General features: G+C 41.4%; 1 protein-coding gene across 1 annotated transcript; it reads right to left on the bottom strand.

Annotated features, from left to right (window-relative positions):
* Positions 1-795: 795 nt before the first annotated feature.
* LOC105918254 (par-6 family cell polarity regulator alpha) lies at positions 796-16,366 on the bottom strand. Its single transcript, XM_036130889.1, has 4 exons — positions 16,081-16,366; positions 14,134-14,259; positions 3,772-3,971; positions 796-1,749 (listed from the first exon to the last, which is right to left on the bottom strand). Exons 1-4 carry the CDS (start codon positions 16,249-16,251, stop codon positions 1,446-1,448), a joined length of 801 nt encoding a protein of 266 aa, XP_035986782.1. The 5' UTR covers positions 16,252-16,366; the 3' UTR covers positions 796-1,445.
* Positions 16,367-26,409: the final 10,043 nt, after the last annotated feature.

Below are 26,409 nucleotides of genomic sequence, written 5' to 3'. Positions count from 1 at the left end.
GACCGGGAGGAACTCTGGAGCCGAACACTGGAGAGCAGAACGTCTGAGCCGTGCCGTGGAGCGCAGAGCATCAGAGCCGTGTTCTGGGGAAAACAAACTGTCGGAAAGTCTTTGGGCTGACTGTAACAAAACCAGGTTGAAAGGAGTCTTCAGGCTGACGGTAACAAAACGGAGCTGACAAGAATACTGGCAGAGAACTGAGCGGGAGTGAACGCTATGGACCGGCGACGGGAACAGAAAGAGGTGAGTCTTATAAAGCGGTGGAAACAGGTGATGGCAGATCAGGTTAATTGCTGCCTGCCAGGTGACGGGGAGTTAATTAGTGTATGGAGCAGAGCGAGGGAGGGCTGAGTGAATAGCACACTAAAGGCAGACAAAACCTAAACCATGACAATTACTACATTCCAAATGTATGGCTTAGTTGAAACAGATCCTTTTTTCTTTGGAGTTGCACGCACGGCTGAGCCGAGTTCTAATTTTCTTTTGTGTTCAAGTCATTTTATTTTTTAATCCATAAACAATAAGGGCTTCATCTAATTCATTTTTGTCATGTTGGAGGGGGCTCTTTAGGCATATTCATATTCTGCATGTTATTTTGAAAAAAAAAATCAATTATAAGACTAATTAACCAAATGATCATTAAAGATTATTAGAGCAAGAAGAGTCCTACGTTAAACCCCTGACCGGTGAAATTCTGTTATCCGAGTTAACAAATGCAAGTTAGATACAGACTACTCAGAAACCTCTATAAAGAATCCACTTAAAAAAAAAAAACAGAATTGTTCAACCAGGTAATTGGGTCAATAATATATGTAATTGGATATTGGGAATGATTGTTGGTCAAACATTAATACAGCAGAACTTTTTTCATGTGTGCTGTAGATCTCATAACATATAAGCATCACAAATGAAACAATAACATAAAATGATAAGACATATAATTTAAATCACTGAGTTTCACAGCCTATGAATATAACATTTATTTGATCGGAAGTTAACATAAAAATGATGAGAACAACAAGTCTTAAAAAGTTTGCTGACTTCCTTTAACGTCACATAGAGGTTGCTATACTGGTTTATTGATTAACGTTTTTCTGATCTTAGTTCATACTCAGCGGTTCAAAATATCATTAAAATAATTTCCATAGAGTTACTTCACTATAATAAAAGAATACATAATTACTCTTTGCTTACAGAACCTGATAGTAAAGTTTCACAGAGAGCTCCAGCTCCATGTAGCCTGTCAGTTTGATACTTGTTCTCTGGAAAGTGATCAAGTCCACCATGGCAGATAGAGGTCCAATGACACTGTTCACAACAATGTCTGTGTTCTAAAGGGAGAACATTTGAAAGTAAAGGTGGAACTGAACCTCATATCAGCTTTCAAGTTTACAACATCAAGTCATTAATTTTCCACAGTCAGAAGTTGTTGCTGTGGTTCCATGTCACAGTGTTATTACGTTGCCATCTTCTTTCATGCTCTCCTGGCTGCTGCCGACAGAGTGGGCAGAGCCCCCGTTGTGATGGGACATCATGGTGGAGCTGTGACTCAGGGCTGCGGCGAGGCTGTTTGGCATTGACACACTCTGTGGGATGGAGCTGTGTTGCCCTTGGTGAGGTGAGTCCCTGTTAAGAGTGCTGCTGTTGCTGTTAGTACCTGGATGGGATCTATAGGTCGGCAGGCAGTCGTTCTCCAGAATGACATCACCGTCATCATCTTCCTCGTAACTGTCTCCCTCGGCGATGCTGCTGCTGTGGTAACAACAGACAATGTGGAAACATTATTAGAAAAAAATATATATCGGTAGTTTGAAAAATTTACATCTTCAGCAACAAAGATGGGGAGAGGATTTCCACTTAGCCAACAAATGTTTGGTGCACTTAATGATGTGGATAAAATACATAACCCTTAAGTTAGTCATGTCACTGTATGAATTAAGGCTGCTTGATTGTGAAAAGTTCATGACAATGATTCATTTGGTAAATTTTGAAACTACAGTTATTCATCAATTCCTAGAATATACAAACACACGGCATTTATTGATAAAAAAGTTTTTTTATGCGAAGCATTTCTTCAATCTAAAAATTGTTACATCAAATGAACGACCATGTTTTCTGACTATAAGGCGCACTTAAAAGCCTTAAACTTTCTGATAAATTGACGTTGTGCCTTATAATCCAGTGCGCCTTATATATGATTAAAGTTGTGCTTACTGGCCGATTTTATGTGGTAAAATGTGCTCAGAAATCTGTTAAAATGTGTAAGTGCGACTTTTGTAAGCAACAAAGCCGCTCCGCTCAATAGATATTCGAGGCATTACGGTACATTGTGTCACTAACTGATCGGACCCCTGAGCTGTCTACACGACTGCCTGACTGTATGTCAGGCTAATGACTAATGTCGAAACTAGAAGTGCATTCATGTAAAGGCCCCCACATACTCGGGTGTAGTTCACTCTCCGGAGGTCCTCGCGTACTCGAGGTGGACTCAAGACGGACTCTGCGTGGACAGGTTCGTGTCACACTATGAACTTCTTGGAAGCAGGAAGTCTTCACATCGAACTGTTCTATATGTGACACTGAGCTTGATACACTGAGCTGGCGTTGTGTTAGCTGTGACATCATCCAGGAGGGCACATCATCCGCTATTAGCCTAGATGTCTATGAACCATTTAAATCTTGTTTCAACAATGATATTTCATACATAACATAGCAAAATACATTCCAATTAAAAACCAGCAAAAATTGTTCCAGGGCAACAGATAATTTAACTTTGCACATGAACTTCCAAATCAGTCATTATTTTTTCCTATTGTAAAACAATGATCACAAACCTACACATTTCATGATTCCCTCAACAGACGTTCATGATGATGTAATCAGCATTCTCTTCTGGCTTTCGTGAAGGCGGACGTAAGTCTGACCCAAGAGAAGGTTCCAGTATTGTGGATGCCTCGTTCCAGTAAATAAGAAAAGTACCTGTTGCCCTGACATAGCACATCATGGAGGTCCTCAAGACTAAACTAGTAAGCAAAGAAGCAACTATCAGGACCCCCAGTAGTTTGCTTATCAGAGGAGGCAACTGGACTTTTACTCAGTTTTTTGCTCAGCACGATAAACATACAATAAAAGTTGAAACTACCAGACTTGCATTACCAGCCGCTCTCCCCCAGGGAGGGAGCATGTACGTGTCAGCCGATATCAATACAAGATAAAAACGCAAATATCGGCCAGCCGATATATTGGTCAACCTCTAAACCAATAAAAACACAGTGTCTTCAGTCAGTGGCTTTTTCAATGCGAACTGCTGCAAGAGATTGATCCTGCACCCGCAGACACCACCTGATTAAACTTGGATAGTTAAATTACATTTGAGATAAGTCGTGTATTTTTTAACTGAACTGAATTAAAACTGCTTTTGTCTTTGGAGAACATAATATGCAAAGAACATTTGTACTGCAGATCATTGATGAAGACTGAAACTATTTCTGATGCCCAACAGATACACCTGCAGTCTTTAATAAAGAGTTGAATCCCCAGACTGCATCAAGAACTATCATTCATCAACAGCCGATAGAACCACATGAAAAAACCTATGGGTGACATGACACTGAGTTCCTAGTGTAGTACTGAAGGATTACTGGCTCCTGTGTGGAAGCAGCTGGAAGATTTCATTGATGGACTGTTTAAGATTTCTCCAAACAAGCCATATGTTTAAGCATAACGTATCAGCTGTATTAATGAAGTGAATATGTTGTGGTTAGGGCTTACCTTGCAGTGATAGGGTTGCTGTGGGAGGCAGGACTTTGGGAGTCATGTGATAGAGCCGAGCCTATGGACCCACCAGAGCCCACAGAACCAGAGTGACCCATTGAGTTTTTACTTCCACGAGGTACAACATTGTTCCTCTGGTTAGCTGGTTTCACAGTCACAATCAGGTTGTGACTGTTGGCCACCATCATATCTGTGACCTGAAATGATAGAAAGGCTGCTCAAAAGAGTAGAAATAAAGCAGTGGAAGAACCTGTTAAGTCTAAGCAATCCCTTTGTTTGTGCTGACAATCAACTCTAAAACACAGTTCTACTGTGGTATAAGTCAATGCAGGAAAACATTAATCAGCCAAATATTAGAAAATAGTGAAGCAACAAAACAAACCAGTAAGCCCCCTCCATCACCTCTCTCGTTGGTTGTAAAGCTATAATGTGTATAATGCAACGTGGTTCATAATACCACAGGTTATTGTGGAGACAGACTGAAGCTGATGATTAGTGCAGAAAATAGTCAGAACCTGCAGCAACCTGTCCTGCTGCTGTAGTTGATCACTAAAGAAAATATAATGCAAAATGAAAGACAAGAATTATACAAGGCTGCTGCTGCTGGTTATTAGCATGGACCAGATCCTTGTTTACACAGTAAAAATGTGATTTATTTGCATCAGATCCATGTTTGTTTTGAAACAGTTTAGAATGATTGTTTATTTGTTACTCAGTAGTAACATTAAACTGTATCATTAGCAACAGCAAATTAACAGGCAAATGGAATCAGAGAGTAGGCCACAAAATATAAGCTATTAAAAGAAAAGAAAATAACGGCACAATTGTATCAAAGGCACACACTTCCATAAAGCCGGACATACACTGTACGATATTTTCAATCGTGGTACTCATAAACAGCTCAAACTGTATGACGAAACCGCAGGGTTTAAAGGTTCACTGCTCAGGTTATCTCTTACACTGTACGGCCCGACGCTCTGATGCGACCTGACTGCTCAAACTGTGCGTTCAAAAACCACACGTCGGACTCAGCCCCGTAGAGAGATGGCGCTACTCGGACTTGTCTACTCGGAAGCCAAATGTCAACAGTAGAAGAAGAAAAAGGCGGAAATATAGATGCTCACTGTTAAATATGAGGCTCACTTGAAAGAAATGCGCTGCCTTGGTAATTCTACGAGTTGCTCCTCCTTAGTTTGATTCCATGTCACACATACTGCCGTCATGCTTCTCTCCGCTCCTATGTTTTTGTTTGAAAAGACGAAGAAGAATTTCCTTGTTTACGTGTGAGCAGTGCGCGAGGTCAGGGGAAATCGTCTCGTAGCTCTGCTTCAACAGCAGGGCGCACTCACTGTCGAGACTGTAGAGATAACACTGGACTTGGACCCACTTTGGATGGTGCAGTGCTTCTTTCTATGAATTTTGGCCAGATTTATTCATTCTTTAAAATGCTGACAACCCAGGGTCCAGACCAGGAAGGAGAGCCGTAGTTTAACACACCTCTCTGCAGTTTCTGTACTGTTACCTACCCATTACACTATTGAGACAGTGTCTTTCCTGTCAGGATTCTGTAGGCAGCGCTGTCTGCGCTGCCTGTTCTCTTCTCTTTTTCCCTCAGATGTGACTGTAGTTGATAGGTGGGCGTGGTGCACACCTGCAGCTCGTTTCGGCAGCTCCGGCTTGGAGCTTAAAAGCAGGTTGCAGTCAGCTGACTGCAACCTGCAACAGGTACACTTAGTGGCCACTGTCTTTCGACAGTTTCTCGTCCCGGTGCTTCTTATGTTCCTGGTTCCCTGTGCTAATTCTTGTCTCCTGTTTTTTCATAGTTTGCTTTGTGCTTTGGATTACTCGCCGATCGCCTTTCCGAGCACTGAAGACAGATTCCTGAATCCTCGCCGCTCAGATTTTGCTCTGGCATTCCCATCGAGCCCCCCTTGTATTACCAAGCCGGACAAGAGTTTCCCTTCCCTGGATTCACCCTGGTTCCTTCGGCTGCTCTCAGTTCCCTCCTACCTGCTGTGGTGCTGCTCGGGTTCCCTACCTCTGTTCCACCTGCCAGCTCACCTGTCACTCGGTCACCCAGTTCCTCCAAGAGCAAGAGTTCTACTGAATCCGTTCTTCCACTCCACTAGGTTACCCATACCTGGCGGTAAGCAGAGCTACACACAGTTTATTTCCCGCACATGCCCTCATTAATCTGTTCCTTTCTTCTCCCGCAGTGTTTTGATCCTGCCGCCTCGATCACTGTCAGCTGCTCTCTCAGAGAGCACAATATTTGTGTACCTTTGAGCCTTAAATAAACATCTTTAACTGCTCGTTGTCTCCCGACTGTGTTCTGCATGTGGGCCAAACATCTAAAAACCATGACAGAAAAACACTCCGGCCATGCAGACCCAGCAGACACTTTCGGGAGGCAGCTTGCTGCCCAGCAAGAGCAGTTACAGCCTCTCGGACTAGCAGTTAATGCTACTCAGGATCAGCTGCAGGGGCTGGCAGTTAAAATGGGCCAACTGACAGCTGCACTGAACTCCGCGTCTAATCCACTGGCTTCCGCACCATCTATTGCTCCGCCCTCGTCTAACACTCCACTGGACCCCAAGGCTCAGCCTCCCCCTGTCTCTGAGAGTTCATCTCCCAGTCCAGAGAAATTCTCCGAAGACAGTGGAGACTGTGGCGGGTTGCTATTTCAGTGCTCTTTAGTTTTTAATCTGTCCCCTCAGACATTCACTTTAGACGAAGCCCAGATTTCTTTTGTTTAACGGCTGCTATCGGGAAGAGCTCTAAGATGGGCTGAAGCCCGCTTCCCTGATTGCCGATCATTTGGCTGCGCCTTTGACGAGTTTGATTGCGAGTTTAAAACCGTTTTTCCAGCTGAAGCTGATCCTGTGCAGCAGTCTAGGCAACTCGTAGCGCTAAGGCAGTGAGGACGCCACGTTTCAGATTTTGCATCGAGTTCCGCACGTTTGCTGCTGCCGCGGGTTGGGAAGCACAAGCTTTATAGGCTGTGTTTTTCCAGGCCCTGGATGAAACATTAAAGGATGAGTTGGCTCGTGTAGAAGAGCCCAGCTCCTTTGAAAAGCTTGTCGCGCTTGCCGTTCGTCTCGATGCCCGGTTACGTAGTAGAGGTCGGGGTCAGTCAGAGAGAACCGTACGTCTGTCGGTTCCTCTCACACACAGTTAAATCCACCCCGACCCGTGGTAGGTCCACCATCTCCCCCTGAAACTCTGCAGATCGGCCGGGTCCATCTCCGGAACAATGACAACAACACATTGAATCTCCTGTAGTGGGGAAGTCGACAGAATGTAGCAGATTCACGCCCCCCATTTCTCCTAGCGTGCCCGCGTCACCGCGCTTTTGTCTTCGTGCTACCATTCTCATGGCTCTTGACAGCCTTAGTCTTTCAGCGTTAATCAATTCTGGTTCGGATTTTAATCTAATCGACCAGAAATTAGTACACCAATCTCAGTTTGATACAGTGCCTTTGTCCACACCTTTCCAAGTATCTGCCCTGGATGGAGGGCGTCTTACACAGATCACTCATCAGACTAAACCTCTGGAGGTGATCATTTCTGGCAACCATAGAGAGCTTATTTCGTTTTTTGTTTTCCCTGTTAAGCATTTTCCGGTTGTGTTAGCCCTGATATGGTTGCAGCAGCACAGTCCTCACCTTAACTGGGCTGAGCTTCGTTTAGAATCCTGGTAACCAGCTTGTCACTCGCGCTGTCTTCAGTCTGCTGTTCCTCCCAGTCATTCATCAGGATCATGTTTAAGATGCGAGGACTCTGTTGACCTTAGTTTGGTCCCTGAGATTTATCATGATTTGCTCTAGGTTTTCAGGAAAAGCAAAGCCGAGTCGTTACCACCACATCGCCTCTATGACTGCGCCATTGACCTTTTGCCTGGCGCCCCATTACCTACTAGCCGCAGAACGCCCGGCTCTCGAAAAATATATAGGCGAATCCCTTGCTTCAGTGTTAATTTGTCCTTCCTCCTTACCACTGGGAGCAGGGTTTTTATTTTGTTGGTAAGAAGGATGGTTCCCACCGCCCGTGTATAGATTATCGTGGGTTGAACCAGATCAGCGTAAAGAATAAATACCCGCTCCCTCTGTTGTCCTCGGCACTCAGACCGGTCCAAGATGTGGTTGTCTTCGACAAATTAGATCTCCGTAATGCTTATCATTTGGTTCGTATTCGCCGGGGGGATGAGTGGAACACCGCTTTCAAGACTCCCCTGGGACACTTTAAGTACTTAGTGATGCCTTTCGGGCTGTGTAATGCCCTGTCAGTTTTCCAAGCCTTAGTTAATGATGTCCTACGGGATTTTCTCAATGTTTTTGTTTTTATTTATCTCGATGACATCCTTATTTACTCTTGTGACCACGCACAGCACCAACATCACGTCTGCTTAGTCCTCCAACGCCTTCTTGAGAACCACCTGTTTGTTAAGGCTGAGAAATGTGAATTTCACAAGGCCTCAGTTAAGTTCCCCGGTCTTCTTCTGGAAGGCGGACAGGTCAGATCAGATCCCGATAAAATCAAGGCAGTGCTAGATTGGCCAGTACCAGAGTCCAGGAAGCAGCTTCAATGTTTTCTAGGTTTTGTTAACTTTTATAGGCGCTTTGTTAGGGGATATAGTCAGATGACAGCTCCCCTACACGCACTCACTTCACCTAAGACCCCCTTTACCTGGAACCCAGAAGCCAGTGCCGCCTTTAAAGAGTTAAAGACTCGGTTTTCTCAGGCCCCCATCCTTGTACACCCAGATCCTAGTAAACAGTTCATACTCGAGATAGATGCTTCTGATACAGGTGTAGGAGCGGTCCTCTCTTAGCGGCTGGATTTTGATCAGAAGCTTCACCCTTCTGCGTTCCTTTCTCGTCAGTTGTCTCCAGCCGAACAAAATTACAATGTAGGTGACAGAGAACTTCTTGCCATTAAGTTAGCTTTAGAAGAGTGGCGACATTGGTTGGAGAGGTCCGAGCAGCCCATGTTAATCTGGACTGATCACAAGAACTTGGCATACCTACAGTCCGCCAGTCGTCTCAATCCCCAACAAGCTCGTTGGTCCCTTTTCTTTTCCCGGTTCAACTTATGCATCACCTATTGTCCCGGCTCAAGGAACCTGAAACTGGACGCTCTGTCCCGACTGTATGCCCCGCAAGACACTGATAAAGAACCTGCTCCCATCTTACCAACCACCTGCACTTTCGGTGCCCTCCGCTGGGAGCTGGAGGAGCTCATCACTCAAGCCTTGCAAGAAGAACCCGATCCTGGAACCAGACCTCCTGGCCTCACCTATGTTCCGCGCTATGTTTTCCCGTCTGTTTTGGTGGCCCTCCTGGACTAAAGATGTCTGTGATTATTTTCGTCCCTACCCTGTTTGTGCTAAGAATAAGGCATCGAAAAGACCCCCTGCTGGTCTCCTAAATCTGCTCCCTGTACCTAAGCGCCCTTGGTCTCACAAGATTTCGCTAGATTTTGTCACCGGTCTCCCATCCTCACAGGGTATGATGACCATTTTAACGGTCGTAGACCTATTCACTAAGTCATGTCATTTGATTTCCCTCAGAAAACTGCCAAACGCTTTCCAGACTGCCCAACTTCTTATTAAACATGTTTTCAGACTCCACGGTATCCCCAGCGACATCCTCTCTGACAGGGATCCCCAGTTTGTTTCTTAGGTTTGGAAGCACTTCTGTTCTGCTCTTGGGGCCCGTTACACCCTCACCTCTGGATATCACCCTCAGACCAATGGACAGACAGAATGCATGAATCAACAACTGGAAACCACTCTCCGATACCTCACCTCCTCCTCACCCACCAGTTGGAACAAGTACTTACCCTGGGTGGAGTATGCTTTAAATTCTCATGTCTCCTCTGCCACCGGCCACTCACCGTTCGAAATATCCCTTGGATATCAGCCACCACTCCTTCCTTCTGATGAGCTCCAGATCCCAGTTAATTCTGTTCACCAATACATACTCCGCTGCCGTCAGACCTGGAATTCAACCATCACTGCTCTCCAACAGACCGCTGAGCAGAACAGAAGGCTTGCTGACCAATGCAGGACCCCAGCTCAGCAATACCACCCCGGTTAGAAGGTCTGGCTCTCTTCCAAGGACGTTCTCACTAATCCCTCAACCAAGAAGTTAGCCCCATGGACCGAATGATATCGAAAAAATCATCAGTCCTTCTGCTGTCCGTCTTCCGTCTGCCCCCTTACTCTTGTGTCCAACCAACCTTCCACATCTCCCAGATCAAGCCTGTTCTCTCTAGTGATTTATGAACAGATTAAAAGTGATCTAAAAGGAGCAAATCATATAAATTTTATAAAAGTCACTACAACTCAACTTGAACCAAAAAATTAAATAAATGTGTTTTATTAAATATAAGTTATCTCCCTTCAAAGACTTTGTTAGTTAATGAATTGATTTCTGATAATTAGATTGATTTATTTTGTCTCAAAGAAACCTGGCACCAAGAGGACTATGTCAGTATAAATGAGTCAACTCCCTCTAATTATTTAAATTTTCACATTCACAGAACTACAAGTGGAGGAAGAGGTCTGATTTATTAATTAGTCCCAGGCCAATTAATAGCTACAATTCTTTTGAACATTTAGCCCTTAGTTTCCCTTATTCAATTCAATTAAATTGTATTTATATAGCGCCAATTCATGAAACATGTCATCTCAAGGCACTATCCAAAGTCAAATTTAATTAGATTATACAGATTGGGTCAGATTACGCAGATTGGTCAAAAAATGTCCTATGTAAGGGATCCCAGCTGATTGCATCAAAGTCCAAACAAGCAGCATTCACTCCTTCTGAAGAAGCATAGAGCCATAGGGAGAGTCGTCTGCATTGTCTATGGCTTTGCAGCAATCCCTCTTACCGAGCAAGCATGAAGCGACAATGGAAAGAAAAACTCCCCATTAACGGGTAGGCAGTTTATCCATACTGTAAAACAATGAAATCTCTTCTGTTTGTTGTTTTGTATCGTACCAGGCCCTTACTCTCAGTTTTTAGATCAGTCTCAGACTCAGACTTCTAATCTGACTTAGTGTTAATCACTGACAAGGTTTTTATAATGTGGTATTTTAACATTCATTTTGACACTGAATGTGATAACCTTAATGTAGCCTTTAAAACTATCCCAGATTGACTTGGTTTTTTAACAAAATGTGCATAAAACAACACACTCTTGCCTTCATACCTCGGACCTTGTGCTTACATATGGCATTGATTGTGAATAATTAACAGTATTTGCTCATAACTCTGTCCTATCTGACAATTTTTAATAACATTTGAGTTCAATTTAACTGGGTTCTCCACTCCCAAAAGCAAGATTTGTTATAGTAGATCTTTATCAGATAATACTGTATCAAACTTTAAAGTCTTTCCCCCTTTTAATTTTCTCAGTATCACAGAAATGCCCAGCAGATGACAACAATGTTGTTACTTCCCATTCACAAATTGATGTTTTTGTTGACGGTGTCACATCCTCATTGCATTTTACATTAGACAACATAGCCCCCTTGATAAAGAAGGTGATTATTCACAGGAAGCTGGCTCCATGGTTTAATTTAGAGCTGTGTTCTTTGAAGCACAACATTAGGAAATTGGAGAGAAAATGGCTGAATAATGGAAATGGATGAATAATAAAATTATTTGCATCCTCCCAGACATGATCACCTCATCCTCAGTAAGTGAGGCAGGGTTGGAGGAATCTTTAAAACCTGAGAAAGTTTTCTAAAATTTTAGTTTCATGTGAACGTTAAACTTGTATGTTAGATCCAGTCCCAACCAAATTATTTAAGGAGGTGTTCCCTTTGATTAATGCCCCCATTTTATACATGATTAATCTATCCTTAGTAAATGGATATGTACCACAGGCTTTTAAAGTAGCTGTTATTAAAACTTTACTTAAAGGCATACTATGCAACATTTTTCAGTTAATTAATGTGTTACATACCGTTTTGGATGATTAAATGAGTCATTTCAGGTCGAACAGAGGTTTTCTCGGCCGCCCTGGTGGTCTGTAGGGGAAATACCGTACTTGCAATTGCAGGAGCCCTCGGCCCGCACCCACAGGCTCAGAAGTCTGTGCATCGCGAGAGTCGGTCTTGCTTTACGGCGAGAGCTGCTACACGCCCCCAGTGAAAGGCATGCTCATTGCTAGCGCAGTGGCGATATTTGTGCAGTTATCATGGCGGAACCAGCGAGAAAACAGCGAAAGCCCATGTCGGAGCAGGAAAGAAAGAGGAAAAGGGCTCTGGACAGAGAGAGGAGTCGTACACGGGTGAACATCGGGTGAACACCAGAGCCATAGAGAGAAAGAGTTGCGACACTCCCATTGGACTCCGTTGTAAGCTTTTTGCCGCCAATAACAGCTGAAAAAGTAGTAGGGTGTATATTTATATATATATATTTACCGTTAAATAACACAATCGCTGCTGTCTGTCCCATAGAAGAACATGAAATCCAGCGTATGTTTTGGAACTATAGCGGTTTACACGAACCATGTGACTGCCCTGGCGGTGACATCAAGAGTGTTGCAACTCTTTCTCTCTATGGCTCTGGCAAGAGCTAAAAGAAAAAGAAGGCTGCAAGGCTGACGCGGACCTCGCGTTTCTGCTGATGCGATTGTAAGTATTATTGGAATGGTTTCTCTCTCTCTCTGTGCATGTTCATACTTTCACTGTGTTAGTAATTGTTTTTACTGCCGTTTTTTCGAATTTTCGTTGCGTTCGCCTGTCTGCTAAGCTCAAAACAACCGCGCCTGGCTTGACGGAGAAACCAGGAGAACAGCTAAACATCTTTACGACAGTGCACTTTTACTTTCGCCCTCTGGGGGGAGCCTCGCTGGAAAATCAACCCCAGTTGCATAGTATACCTTTAAGAAACCCTCTCTTGATCAAGATGACTTAATAAATTACAGACCTATAGGTAATCTGCTTTTCCTATGTAAGATTCTTGGAAAGTAGTTGCTAATCAAGTATGTGAACGTTTACAAAGTAATGACCTATTTCAAGAGTTTCAGTGAGCTTCAGAGCTCATAGCACTGAAACAGCTCTAGTGAAGGTCACTAATGATATTCTCATAGCCTCAGATAATGACTTGTGTCTGTACTTGTCCTATTAGATCTCAGTGCTGCATTTGATACAGTTGATCACAATATTCTCCTAGAAAGACTTGAACATACTGTAGGGATTAAGAGGAAAGTATTAGGCTGGTTTAATTCTTATCTGTCTGACAGATTCCAGTTTGTTCATGTTAATAATAAATCTTCTTCAAACTCTAGGGTCACATATACATAGGATTAATTTCCACTGTTATACTGATGACAGCTATATTTATCTATAAATCCTGATAAATCCATTCAATTACTTTGACTACAGACATGTCTTGATGACATCAAAACCTGGATGACTTTAAATTTCCTTCATATAGCAGGGATCTGATTACCCCATATGTTCTTAACAGCGCACTTTGCTCTAAGTAGAATGGGAGGCAGATCCTTTAGCTATCAGGCTCCTCTCCTGTGGAACCAACTCAGTTTTCGTCCATGAGGCAGACACCCTGTCTACTTTTAAGACTAATCTTAAAACTTTCTTTTTTGACAAAGCTCATAGTTAGAGGGCCTTAGGTTACCCTGAGCTATCTAGTTGTGCTGCTATAGGCTTAGGTTGGAGTTCTCCTACTGTTCTCCAATTGAAAAGGAATCTTCTGAAAACTTCTGGGGGAGTCTTATGGTACCTTTAGCCTGTTAGGGGGCAGTCTCTGTAGATTTGGCTTGCTTTCTTTAGATCACATCAGTCCAACAGACCGAGTTGTGGCAAGCGTTAAACCAACATCTGCATGAATGGCAGAATGCAGGTTTTCTCCACTAGGTTTCAATTTGTAACGGTAAGCATCCACTTAATTAAAGTGGACATTCATTTATGGTGGCTCAACATAAACGCAACTTAGGCAAAACAAAAGGGAAACCTTTAGGGGTGTTCCTAAAATAGTAAAAAAGTTAAGATGTCAAAAACTGCGGAACAAAAAATATTCTTTCTACAAACTGACATCTTTTTCAGCAATGCTATTAAACCTCTAAAAGGGGACATAGTTCTTGTTGTGTATCTGTATCTGAACTCTACAGGGCACTAAATGCTTCATTTTGAAATATGCTATCAGTATCATATTTGTATAGTTTCTTTAAATAAAACAGAGTATAACATATTTCCAATTAAAGACATTTGTTTATCCACCACTTTTCTATCTTAGCTTCTCTGGAACATGTTATCATTTCATGTAATTGTCATATTTATGTATGAGCTTTAAATTAAAGCGTTAATATCTTCAAGTCTCTTACCTGATCCAAAGATTTTCCTGCTACATCGATGCCATTAACTTCGAGGATTTCATCATTAACGGCTAATAATCCTGTGCTCTCTGCGAGCCCACTCTTAACCAAACGAGATATGAAGACTCCTGGAACCTACAAGAAGACAGAAAAATTGCAAAGATCATGCAACAGCTAAAGAGCATGTGCTAATATCTGATACATCATCAGCAAAACACGTACTACAGGTGCAGTATGAAACTGCCAATGTTGCTTGATTTTAGAAAACAATAAAAAGGCATCTTTATTACCATGTTATTGCAGCTAGCAGTAAGGAATAACATTTAAAAACAGGAATAAAACACATAAAAACACAATTGAAAATAGTTTTGAACCATTTTGTTCTATCACATAGTGAATGCTTTTATTTATAATAACAACAATAACTCGCTCATGTGCGCAGAAGGCAAGGATGTGATGACAGAAAAGCAGAGGACATTAAGCAAAAAAATAATAATTGTAATGTGACAGAAAAAGACCTGATGCTAAAAGCTCAAATGATAGTGAGGGATTTTGTGAGGATTTTAAGTGTTTCACATATTTTATTCTGTTAAATGTGTTTCTCTTCAGTAACCTTACAGGTTCCTGTTTATTACATATATTATAAATATGTCCAAGTTTAATAATGTGATAGAAAACCATCATTGTTGTTTATCCAATCAGTGTTTAATACAGGTGGCACAATAAACTGTAAAAATATAATGATGTCTCTCTTTTAAAATTCAGCATATTGTAAACAAAATTAGCCCTCCATGTTACGGAAACCACTTAATATAAGAGAAAAATTCAAGTTTTTAAGAAAATGGCCACTTATAATTTAATCATGAGTCATTATATAATATCAAACAACTTTATATTAACTCACTAATCGATAACTTGCATTGCTAATATGTACCTCTACATGTATAATCAATGTTTAGGCACAGTTTACTATCAACCACAGTCCCATAGTATTTAAGCCGCTGCTCTCTTTCTGAAGCCTGCATCTTAAGAAAAAATTGGGGATGACAGAATGTATATTTATAAGATCAGAACATAGCCTTTTAGTTAGATATTCCAAAAGCATATCTAAACAGGTAAAACATGGAGCTGTACCAGTAAACAAAAAGGTTAATTATGAGACCACAGTCCTGATACTTTTTCATTTGCCCCCGATGGGATCACAAGTTTTGTCTGATGATATAGGGTTATTTTTCGGCCTCTTGCAGCTGCAGGGCCTACGGAAAGTGACCCTCTATCTACCCTGATGTCTAACACAGTGCTACCCAAGCAGGATTCAAATGTAGACAGCAACCTGTTTGTGCTCCTTTGTCAGTGTGCAGCATCTGTCAGTGACCACTGCGGCTGTGTTTGAATCCATAAAGTGCTGACAAATACAATATTATTGCCTTGTTAAGGCCCCTTAATGAAAATACAGCAAATCAAACTAGTTTTCTGCACATTCTGTTTTATACAAACTGGCTTTTTGATAAAAAATAAAATGTGGTTTCCAAAGTGGGATTTTTAAAACTGTGTTTTGCTGTATATCAGTGGGATAAATGAAGAGATTATTGGAAACAATTAAGTAAAGATCCCCAATTCATGCAAGTCTAGAATTGTTTCCTAAGCTAGAAACACCACGAACAAACAGCCAGTAGCTTTTACAGATTTTCTACATCTGTTCTGCCTTTGCCGTTTTTGTTTCCAGTTGCTGCTTTTAAACAATGAAAAAAATGATCAGTTCAAAATCATTTGCAGAATGCAAAAATGACAGCCTTCAAATTAATCTACAGATGTCTAACCAGTATATAACAGAGGAAACAAATAAATCAGAGCTGAGCCATTATTCCTTCATTGAAATTATTTCACCACCTTTAGGATGTTCATCCGAATGTCCTTGACAGAGGTCACAATGCTAAAAAGAAATACGCATCTCACCTTCTCCACACCCTGTGGCGTCACCCGTATGCTCACACCGTCCCGTATGTAGAAGCCCAGAGGTTTGTTGGAGCCGTACTTGTGGAGTCGGACCCGCCTATGTGACTCAGGTAAAATGTCAACATCAATAATGGATGAGATCTGTCGGAAGTTCTGTGGCGGGCCAATCATGAGGCTCGACTTGTTCTTTGAGTGGATGGATCCAGAGCCACCTGTGCGCAGTCCTGTTAGGACCAGCCCTTTCCTGCGCCTCTGGAGAGAGTTGGTGGTGTAAGCAATAGAGTCACCTCCTAAACATAAACATACATAAGGAAGGTGAGTTACATATTCAGCTTTTCTTATCAGCGCTTGGAAAATATATTTGCTCCTTTATAAGTTTTCTTCATGTCATTTTTTAAGAATAGCTAATAAATGTCCAAAGACATGTAGAATTATGATCTAATCAATTAAGGAAACAATGTTTATTTGGCTTCTTTTCTGGTTAAATTGCATTATCACCCACCTTAACTATCTTTCTATATTTTTTTATTTTGGTAAGAGAGCTGCAGTGGTGCAGGTAGGTGTGCAGAAAGGAGATTTTTTTTTCAGTGTTGGCCTAAAGAAAAGGGGATTTAAATATATCTGCTGAGTGTTAAACTCTACTGGCCAATGACTTATTTCTCTCTAGCTGTTAAATTATGCAAACCCTGTCAAAGTCAGTAATAACACTACAATATCAAGCTTTCCCGTGTTTTCTTTGGATTTTCTAAATCCTTTACTAATTTATTTGTGGGAGCAAACAGCTAGACTCTTGGCAGTTGTTCACACGGGGTTGGATTTCAGGTTTATAACAAATAACATATTTGGATTATGCCCTCCCTATCTAATCACTCCTGGATTGTTTTATAGCGGAGAATGCTCAGAACTCTACCCTGCTGCCCACTCACCCGCTGACACCTGCAGATGCTTTCTGATCTGTTGGCCGGCTGATTACATCAAGGTCAATGGCCTCTGGAGAGTGTTCACGGAAATATAAACACTTTCACCCAAACAGACACACATAGCTGATGCTCATATAAACTGATGAACTTACACGCGACTAGTCTCAAATGTTTACCTTCTGTTATATGTGTCTCGTCTTATTTGTGCTTTTTGTGAAAGAGGTTTTTGATATCTCAAACTGTATCCTGTTATAGGACAAAACTTGAGTTATGTTTGTTTCCCTCCCACCTTCCTTTTTTTGTGGCCTCTATCTTTTCACAGAGTATTAGCAGCGCCACGTGGGCACCGTGTGGTGACCTTGGCAGCATGGCCTCAGTAAATTGTCTCCCCCTGAAATGTTTGTGATGTTTGTTTTGTTTGTATTGGGAATTGTACTGAAACAACAATTTCCCTCTCAGATTATTAAAGTATTTCTGATTCTGATTATAGAGCATGCATATCTATATAATCTAAAGTTTTTTATGTTGCTGCATTTGTGTCTCCATAGTTTAACTGAATCCTGCTAGGATGTGATAAGGACCAAAAATAAATAAAATAAAATCCAAACTAAGTAAAAATCAACAAGAGGGATCATATTTCTCCTACTTTAGCTTCCCTTCATTGGCTTCCTGTTAAATCAAGAATATAATTTAAAATGTTCCCTCTCACATATAAAGCCTTTTATAGTTATGCTGCTATAGGCTTAGGCTGCTGGAGGACATCAGGGTCTATTTTTCTCTCTCTGCTGAGATATCCTACTGTTCTCCAATTCTCAATGTTTGTTGTTATTTAATCTTTTAACTTTTTGTTCTCTGTCATCAGTGGTCTGGCGTTCTGTGACATCATCAGGGGAGGCAGATCATCCGCTATTACCATATAACATAGAAAGGATTCCTGGATCAATGTGAGCTTCTGTGCTTTCTGTGTCTCTGCTCTGTCTTCTCTAAGCCCCAGTGGGTGGAGGCAGATGAGCGTTCACACTGAGCCTGGTTCTGGTTCTGCTGGAGGTTTTCCTACCTGTTAAAGGGGAGATTTCCTCTCCACTGTCGCTTCATGCATGCTCAGTAGAGGGATTGCTGCAAAGTCATCGACAATGCAGACGACTGTCCACTGTGGCTCTACGCTCTTTCAGGAGGAATAAATCCTGCTTGTCAAGACTTGATGCAACCTGCTGGGTTTCCTTAGAGAGGAAACATTTTGAGCAGTCTGTATGATTTGATTGAATTTGACTTTGTAAAGTGTCTTGAGATGACATGTGTTTACATTCAAATTTAATTGAACTGAATAGACAGTAACCAACATCATTTTGCCAATGTTTTTTTTTTTTAAGAAAAGTCATTGTCTTGGCTGTGTAAAGGTAACTCATGTCCCTTTCAGACAATGCACTACCTGTACAGTCAGTAGTCACATGACTCCACCCCATCCAGGTGGGGGAAGCAATCAGTGGTCAAGGGTCTTACTCAGGGACCAATAGTGGCAGACTGCATTTTGAACCAGCAACATCTGAGGCCTCTCCAAGACTCAAACACCCTATTCCTTAACCACTAGGACATCCAAATAAACAGGAACAGCTCCTAAAAGACATTAGTTTCTGCTGCTGGTGGTCAGAAGATGCTTCAGTCAGTCTGTCCCAGAGCAGATATGGCTACAGATGTAGCTCACCATGGTTAGAGTGTGAATGACTTGATTGTAGTTTGAAGAGCTTTGGGGCCCTCAGGACTTTATAAAGTGCTATACAAGTACAGGGTATTTACCACTTCATCAAGTTGCACTAGATGTATGTTTGCCTTTTATTTATTCTTTATTTTTTATCTAACAATGTCACGTACAGTACTTATACACATACCCGTATACAAGGTGAACACTAAACCAGATTGCCACGGTTTTTTTGGACGTGTCTTAAAGAGTCTGTCATATAATTGCCACAGCTCTCCAACACCATGTATGCTGCAGATGTGCGACACTGCAAGTGAACAGGTAAAACTGCTACTTAAATATTGCATCCAAGGTCAAATAATGACATTACTAAATCAAACATTCTGCAGTGCTGTCTGTAGTGATGTACTTACCTGGACAACAGAAACCAACAGCTTGCTCTACTTTCTGTTTCATTCAGATAATAGTCATCTCACCACGTAGAGGTGAGATGACTCATTGAACCTTTATGTAACTGTGATGTCACGGCAAAGTAATTCTGACGTGACAGAACCCTTTGAATTCCACTACTTTATTCCGAGCACATATGCCCTATTTAGAACCAGACCACATGAAAGATGTGACATGGTTTGATATTCCAATAAATCCCCTTAATATCCTCACATTTCGATTACTGTAAGAAATGCTTCAATATTGAGGAATATTTATGGCAGGTGAGGAAACAGTGTGACCCTATCTTAAGAACCAAATAGTTTTATTGTTTATACATTTGAGATTATGAGGCTTCATCTGGAAAAAAAATAATAAATGAGGACTTAATAAAGGTCATTAAAGAAAACAACAAACACATTTTAATGTTTACTTTCAACAAATACTAAAAAAAGTATTGACAGAGAATTTTCAGGCACCAATAATGGGTAACAAAGATTAAACACTATGACTTATCATGGATTTAGGGCTGGGCAACGATTAAAATCTTTAATCGCGATTAATCGCATAATTTGCCCGATTAAACATGATTAATCGCATTGTATGCGCAAACTCCAAGAATGAATTCAAAAGTAGTGTAAAGAGCACTTTTATTTTAATATTCTGCTGCCATATGAACAAAAGTGTTGTAACATTTGTAGCACTTATATTATACTGGATATTTTCAACCCATCTATTGAATTTAGTGCACTAGTTGATCTTTTCTTCATAAGAGAACAGCAAGCACTGCAGCCAAAATATGGCCTTTTTTGACCTGCTGTATATTAGCCAGTCCCTAAGCTTGATGTATCATGAAACTGTTGACCTTTTGGGTTTTGTGGTTTTTATTTTATTATTACAATTAAATAATAATAATAATAATAATAATAATAATAATAATAATAATAATAATAAAATAATGTTATGTTCAGTGTTTTTTCGCTAATCCACCTCTTATATATTTCAATCCTTATGTAATTTTGTCTGTGTTGTGTGCACCTGCCTGTTGCTTTAATCCTATAAATTTCCCCGTCGTGGGATAAAAAAAGGATTAGCTAATGTTATCTTATCTTAAATAACACTTTTTAATATATGTACTGGGTTCTTTCAAGGTCTTAATTACATTTTCTGTATGGGCTCCAGTAACATATGATAGATAATATCTACTTTGAAAGTTAACATGAACTGCTGCTGAAGATGAACACTGATCTACCTGGATGTTCCCTGGAGGACTGAAACGCCTCAGTCAGAGACGTCTGTGGGTCTGTCGGGGCAGTGAGAGAAGTTTCGTCTCCTGTCTCCGTTTCTGTGGCTCGACGTTTTTTCGCTCATGTTTTTTCACGTGCTTAGATAAATTTGTTGTGTTTCCACTGAAATTAACCGTCTTTTTACAAAACATACAGCTTGACTTCATTTACGGTATTAAAATAAAGCTAAACGGTGCTACTTTCCCTGTTCATGTTTTTCCGCTGCTGCGGTCTCTCTCAGCTGTTTGTGTGATGAGTTTGTGTGAGAGCTGAGTGGGCGGGCCAGGCTGAGCCTGTGTGCTGATTGGCTGGCGCCGCTGAGCCATGTACGAGAGGGGAGGGGGAGCAGCAGAGTGCTGCCGTGCACTGACTGAAAGCATGTGAGCAACATGCGTTAATGCGCGATAAAATAAATATCGCCGTTAATAGTCTAATGAATTAACGCAAAATTAACGCGTTAACTTGCCCAGCCCTAGATGGATTATAATGAAGCTTTGTATCTGAAACTTACTGAATCAGTCACAATGTAAAATAGAAGCTCTGGGGCAGCTTAAACAATGACAGATTTCATCAGTCTAATCTGCTTGTATTTGTTCTGCAGAGCCTGATTACTCTCACTTCTTTTCTATGTCCGTTTTCATGTTTGTGTTGGTTGTGATATTCTGTGCTACCCACTGTTTCCTCAAAACTGCACACAATGTAAATAATTTAATTGCAATAAAATCTGAACTCTGAAGGATGTACATGTCTCTCAGTTCTTCCTTAGCAGGACCCATATTTTGACATAAAACATATGATACAGCTCATAAAAAATCCAAGATTTTTGTCCTGATCTTGTTACTGAAAAGTGCTTTATAAAATAAACTAGCCTTGCCTTGCCTTTTTCGTGTAGTTGGGTTAAATCAGTTGTATCTAAATTAAGTAATCTAAAATAAGTTATTGCAGCAATTCTATTATTTTATTGAGCCATGTAATTTGTTATAATCTCAGGTTTTGGATAGGTGTAATTTAGCCTCAGTGTGCACGTGTGATGTTGCTCACAGAGGACCAGTGAATGCTCAGATAGTTTGTGTGTATGCTCAGACACATGAAAAATTAGGGGGAACATTGATGCTAACTCCAAATTATGTCAACACTCTTACAATAGTCTTCATATTCAGTAATGGACTAAAGACTATCAATGCAGTCCAGGAAAAAAGTACACCCTATGATACAACCTTGCAGAACCTTCAGCAACTCTAAACCAGGTTCTTTTCTGTATGGGATTTTCAGTCTGCCACATTGCTGTAAAGGAATTTTGTCCCACTTTCCTTCACAACATTGTTTTGTTCATGGAGCTTAGCAGGTATTAGTTTTTGGACTCATTTCTTGAGGTCTCACCACAACATTCAATCAGATTTTTCAGCCATTCCGTTGCAGATTTGCTGTTGTGTTGGGGGTTATTGTCCTGTTTATGACCCAGTTTCATGTGAGGCCATCTGTCATGCAGATGATCTCACGTTTTGCTGCATAGTACTTGTTGTAGACAGAGGAGTTGATGGATGTCTGCAAGGTGCCCAAGGTCTAAGGTTACAAAACAAATCCAAATCAGCCGTCCACCACTGTGTTTGGCATTAGTTCTAATATGCTGTTGGGTTTTCTGCAACAAGGCTAGTTGCTAGTTTAATATGCTGTTTTTAAAAGGTGTGTTGCTGTTGCGAATTTTTACTAACACAGGATATGTATATGATGTTGTATTCTATTTCTGGTCTGCTTCTCTTACTGACTTCCATGTTAGTAGGCTGCTGTTCTTTTGCCAAGATAAAATGCCAAATGCTACGCTCTGTGTTGGGACCCTAGGAAATCTAATAAGATTGGCCGAGGAACCAGGAGGTAAACACAGGCTGCACACTGCACTGAAGTAGTTCTGGACTGTACCTCTAGAGTTGAAAGGAGAAAAACGTGGCTTAGACATTGTTGATGGAGAGAACCAATTGTTTATAGGGAATGTTACTTTCTTCCCAGGAGACAAATGAGAATGATTTAGGGTTGATTTTACAGAAAATATCGTATTTATAGCTGCTTTAAAGCACCTATCTCTTCATTTCTATCTTAGATCATATGAAAGCAACAAGGATGAACTTCGAGCAAAGCTTTTTCAGAGCTTGTGCTGACTGAGCTTTTCTCAAACTCTTGCTTACAACAATAACACAAAGTCTCTCATCTCCTTACACACTTCTGTGCAGCACATACCATACCATACCACCTTATAAATGACACGACAGTTTCAATGTACAACTAATTTTTCCTGTCCTGAGATTGGATCTCAGAAGCCTCAAATTGATGTCAGATGTAAGCTAGGATCCACTTTCCAATGTTATTATCATTTACCCATTTCCATCTATCCATCCACTTAATCCTTGCAGGGGCCTTGGTGGGGGGTGGTGGGTCTACTGTGGTAAGTAGGTGGGAGGTAGGATAAACTCTATGACTGGTGCCAGAACATCACAACACACTTAAGACAAACATATGTACACACCCACACTCACACAGATAAAGCCAACCTAGAGTAGAAAATTAATCCACACACTCCTATAGTGCAAGTTAGAATCCTTCAGTGCTTTTTCTATGATCATGTGCTAGTAAATGTTAGATTCAGCATCCTGTCCAAAATTGTACTCAGAAGACCACCACTTTAGGTCTTTATCACTGCCACCCAGCACTGTACCAAATTGCCATACTTTTTGGACCATAAGGTGCACCATGAATTAACATGTCTTTGTGTGTCTTTGTCCACAAATAAGGCACACTGAATTATAAGGTGCACTAAGTACTCTTCCCAAGCGCGTAATATCACTCCGCCCCTTCTTGTACACAGCTCTCTATCCATCACTGTCGGGATGTCAGAGTAGTTGGACTACACTACCCTGTTTCTAACATAAGGCCAAAATAAACTTTTATGTTCAATTACCTTACTAGGTGTGTTGTTGCTAGCACGTACTCCAGGCGCAGGATACCTAAAGGCTCCCACATACTCGGGCGTACTGTGCGCATACTGTGAGCTTGGTGGACTCCGCTGTGACTCTCCACAGATATTTTACCCTTCATTGTCGAGCTTACGATTACCTACATTTCTTGTGGCAAATTCCTACAATTCCCACACTTTCTGCCAGTGGGACGAAGCAGCGGAACAGATGGTAAAATGTGTGATTAGCTAGCTGAGCACCTAGAGCCGTTTGTTTTTCAGCAGGCTCCCACCGCACACCTGTCAGTGAGAATAGAGAGGGACTGTGATGCCGTGACCTTGTGAGCGCCTGCTTTGTAGTAGCTCGTGTATCAAGCTCGGTGTCACAATAAAACACTTTGATGTAAAGACTTCTTGCTGAGAATGTGGGCGCCTTACAAGAATTCACTTCTAGTTCAACATTACAGTCGGTAGGATGCCGATCAGCTAGTGACACAGTGTACCATAATGCTCCAAATATCCATTGTTGCTAACCAAAGTCATGCTTACACATTTTAACACATTTTGAGCGCATTGTACAACATAAAACTGGTCAGTAGCACAACTGTAATCATATATAATGTGCACCGCATTATAAGGTGGACCAGCAATTTTTGAGAAAAATCTAAGGATTTTAAGCGTGCCTTATAGTCTGAAAAATACGGTAGCAGGGGAAAAGAAATTAGCTAATTCAGATTTAAATGTAATGAACAGCAACTCCAGCTTCTATGAGTAAGGATGCAAAGGTATTATTGATTTTGGTAAATGTAACTTTCATCCTGATTAGAGAAAACTGACTCAGACTCAACAGAAATGTTTAAATGCTATATCCAAGTTCAACTTGGGTTATCTGCTTTAAAATAATAGAGAAATATTAGGCAGCTCCTCCACTAGAGACAAATATTTGACATGCTGCATTCCTAGAGAGGAATTTCAATTTCTCCTCCTGCCCTGAATGTGTATGTGGTTTTAATCATCAACTGCAATAAAGGAAAAACATCAGGTTTTAATGTAAATAGAGAATATTCCAGATATCATACAACCAATTATTTCACAAAGCCTTGTTTTGAAGACTGAAGTGTTTCCTCCCAGGAACAGGGCAGAATAAGGCCTCAGGGGGCATACACTGTTAAACCCCATACAAACACAGAGACAGAGTGGTTTAGATATTTCCTTTTGAGCTGTGTCTTTCAACTGCTTTATATTAAGACCCTGGAAATTTAAAAATAACCATTATCTTAAGTTAGATTATGGAATCTGCAGCTACCGTTCACTGGCTCGCCGACATTGAACAACAACAGACGAGAAAGATGTTCCCTGGTTGAGGAAGTCTTGATTAGAGCTGCAACATTGAGATAATAGGATCAAAATTGGATGTAAACAACATGGATCCATCCTACTTCATATTTATGGTTTAGGCTGCTGGAGGTGATGTAATGGGGTAGGGATCATGTTTCAGAACACTTTGACCCTCTGACAACCAACATGGTCATAACATTATTAGCCAGATTATACAGAAATAATAATTTGCCGCCAGTTTCACTTTCAGATCTTTCATGCTTCTATACAAGAATCTGATGTCAGTGTGGAGGTAACTGATGCGAGATTGTTTTTATTGTGTCAACAAGCTTAACTTGTGAGAGAAGAGAACTGAAATATTAAATGTTAGTAAAACAAGACTTTAAATCCTGCCATAACAAATCTATGGCATAAAGACAGGCAGAACTGTTAGACTGTTTCATCCATCTTGTTGCTCCCTGGATACCTTCTTGCTCTGTTCTCCGTTTTGCATCTAATGTTTGATTCAGGTGCACCACCTATACTAACACCATCTGCTCCCGTCTCTCCACCTGGCAAATTTCTGCTCCCCAGTGAACAAGATGGATGAGCTGCTCTTTCTCAACACAAGAACCTCAAACGTCCGTAGATCTGCCACCCTCTGTTTCACCAAAACCTGACTTGGTGTTTACGGACCACAGAACAGAACTCTCAGGGAGAAGACAGGAGTTGGTTTCTAGTTTTATACAAACAAAGGCTAGTGTTCTGATGTCACAGTGTTACAGAAGACTTGAAGTCCTCCCCTGGAGTCATTTGTTTTATAAACTACAAACCCCTTTACGCACCAAGGGAGTTCTCGTCATTTGTTCTGGCCGGTGTTCACATCCCACCATGAGCCTGCACAGCAGAAAACTGAAAAACAGCTCACTGAGCTGATAACGGAAAAAACACATGGGCTTCAGCAGCAACACCAGCAGCAAAGGGTGAGACTGGGGAGCATCATCAATACCGGCTGGTTGCCCACATGCCTCTGTTTTTCTCCCAAGTTCTCTTCAACCCCAAGACAAATGACTCCACCTCAGCTGATCATCTGTGGAACTGCGGAAGTTTGCAGATCAAAGCCCTGTCATCAGTCTGCATATAGACAAGAGGTGGATTGCCTGGTCCACTGATGCTTTATGAACCACGAGGACCTTAACCAGCTCAAGACTCTAAAGAGGGTGGTGGACTTCTGGAGAATTCACCCACCCTCCCTCCCCACACTATCCTTAACAACACTGTCAACTGTAGATCACTTCCGGTTACTAGGAACCCCCCTTTTAAGGACCTGACCTGGTCCTCACACATAGAAGAAGAACCAGGAGAGATTGTATTTTCTGCAGCAACTCAAGAAGCCTTCCATAGGAGCTGCTGGTCATCCTCTACACTGCCATCATTTAGTCTGTCCTGTGTTCATCCATCACTGTGTGGTCACAATCGGGTCTGCAGAGAGGAATCTTACCTTCCCTCCATACAGGACTTGTGCAGGTCCAGGGACAGTAAAAGGGCAGCTAACATCTCTCCAGACCCCACACATCCTGGACAAAACCTGTTTAAACATTGCCATATTTTTCGGAACGTAAGGTGCACCGGATTATAAGGCGCATTACATATTCTTCCCAAGTCCGTCTCCCGCAGGGTGACCAGACCTTCCCGTTTCCAGGGACAGTCACCGTTTTGGATGACCTGTCCCAAGCG

The sequence above is a fragment of the Fundulus heteroclitus genome, unplaced genomic scaffold, assembly GCF_011125445.2.
Source record: "Fundulus heteroclitus isolate FHET01 unplaced genomic scaffold, MU-UCD_Fhet_4.1 scaffold_39, whole genome shotgun sequence".
Taxonomy (NCBI): domain Eukaryota; kingdom Metazoa; phylum Chordata; class Actinopteri; order Cyprinodontiformes; family Fundulidae; genus Fundulus; species Fundulus heteroclitus.
Note: the sequence above shows the minus strand (reverse complement) of the source record. Positions and strands in the feature narration are given on the sequence as shown.

Coding starts and splice junctions, on each gene's coding strand:
- LOC105918254 (XM_036130889.1), bottom strand. CDS start 16,251: ATGATTGGCCCGCCACAGAACTTCCGACAGATCTCATCCATTATTGAT. Junction 3,972..14,133: donor CAGGAAAATCTTTGGATCAG/GTAAGAGACTTG, acceptor CTATCATTTCAG/GTCACAGATATGATGGTGGC. Junction 1,750..3,771: donor AGCAACCCTATCACTGCAAG/GTAAGCCCTAAC, acceptor TTACCACAGCAG/CAGCATCGCCGAGGGAGACA.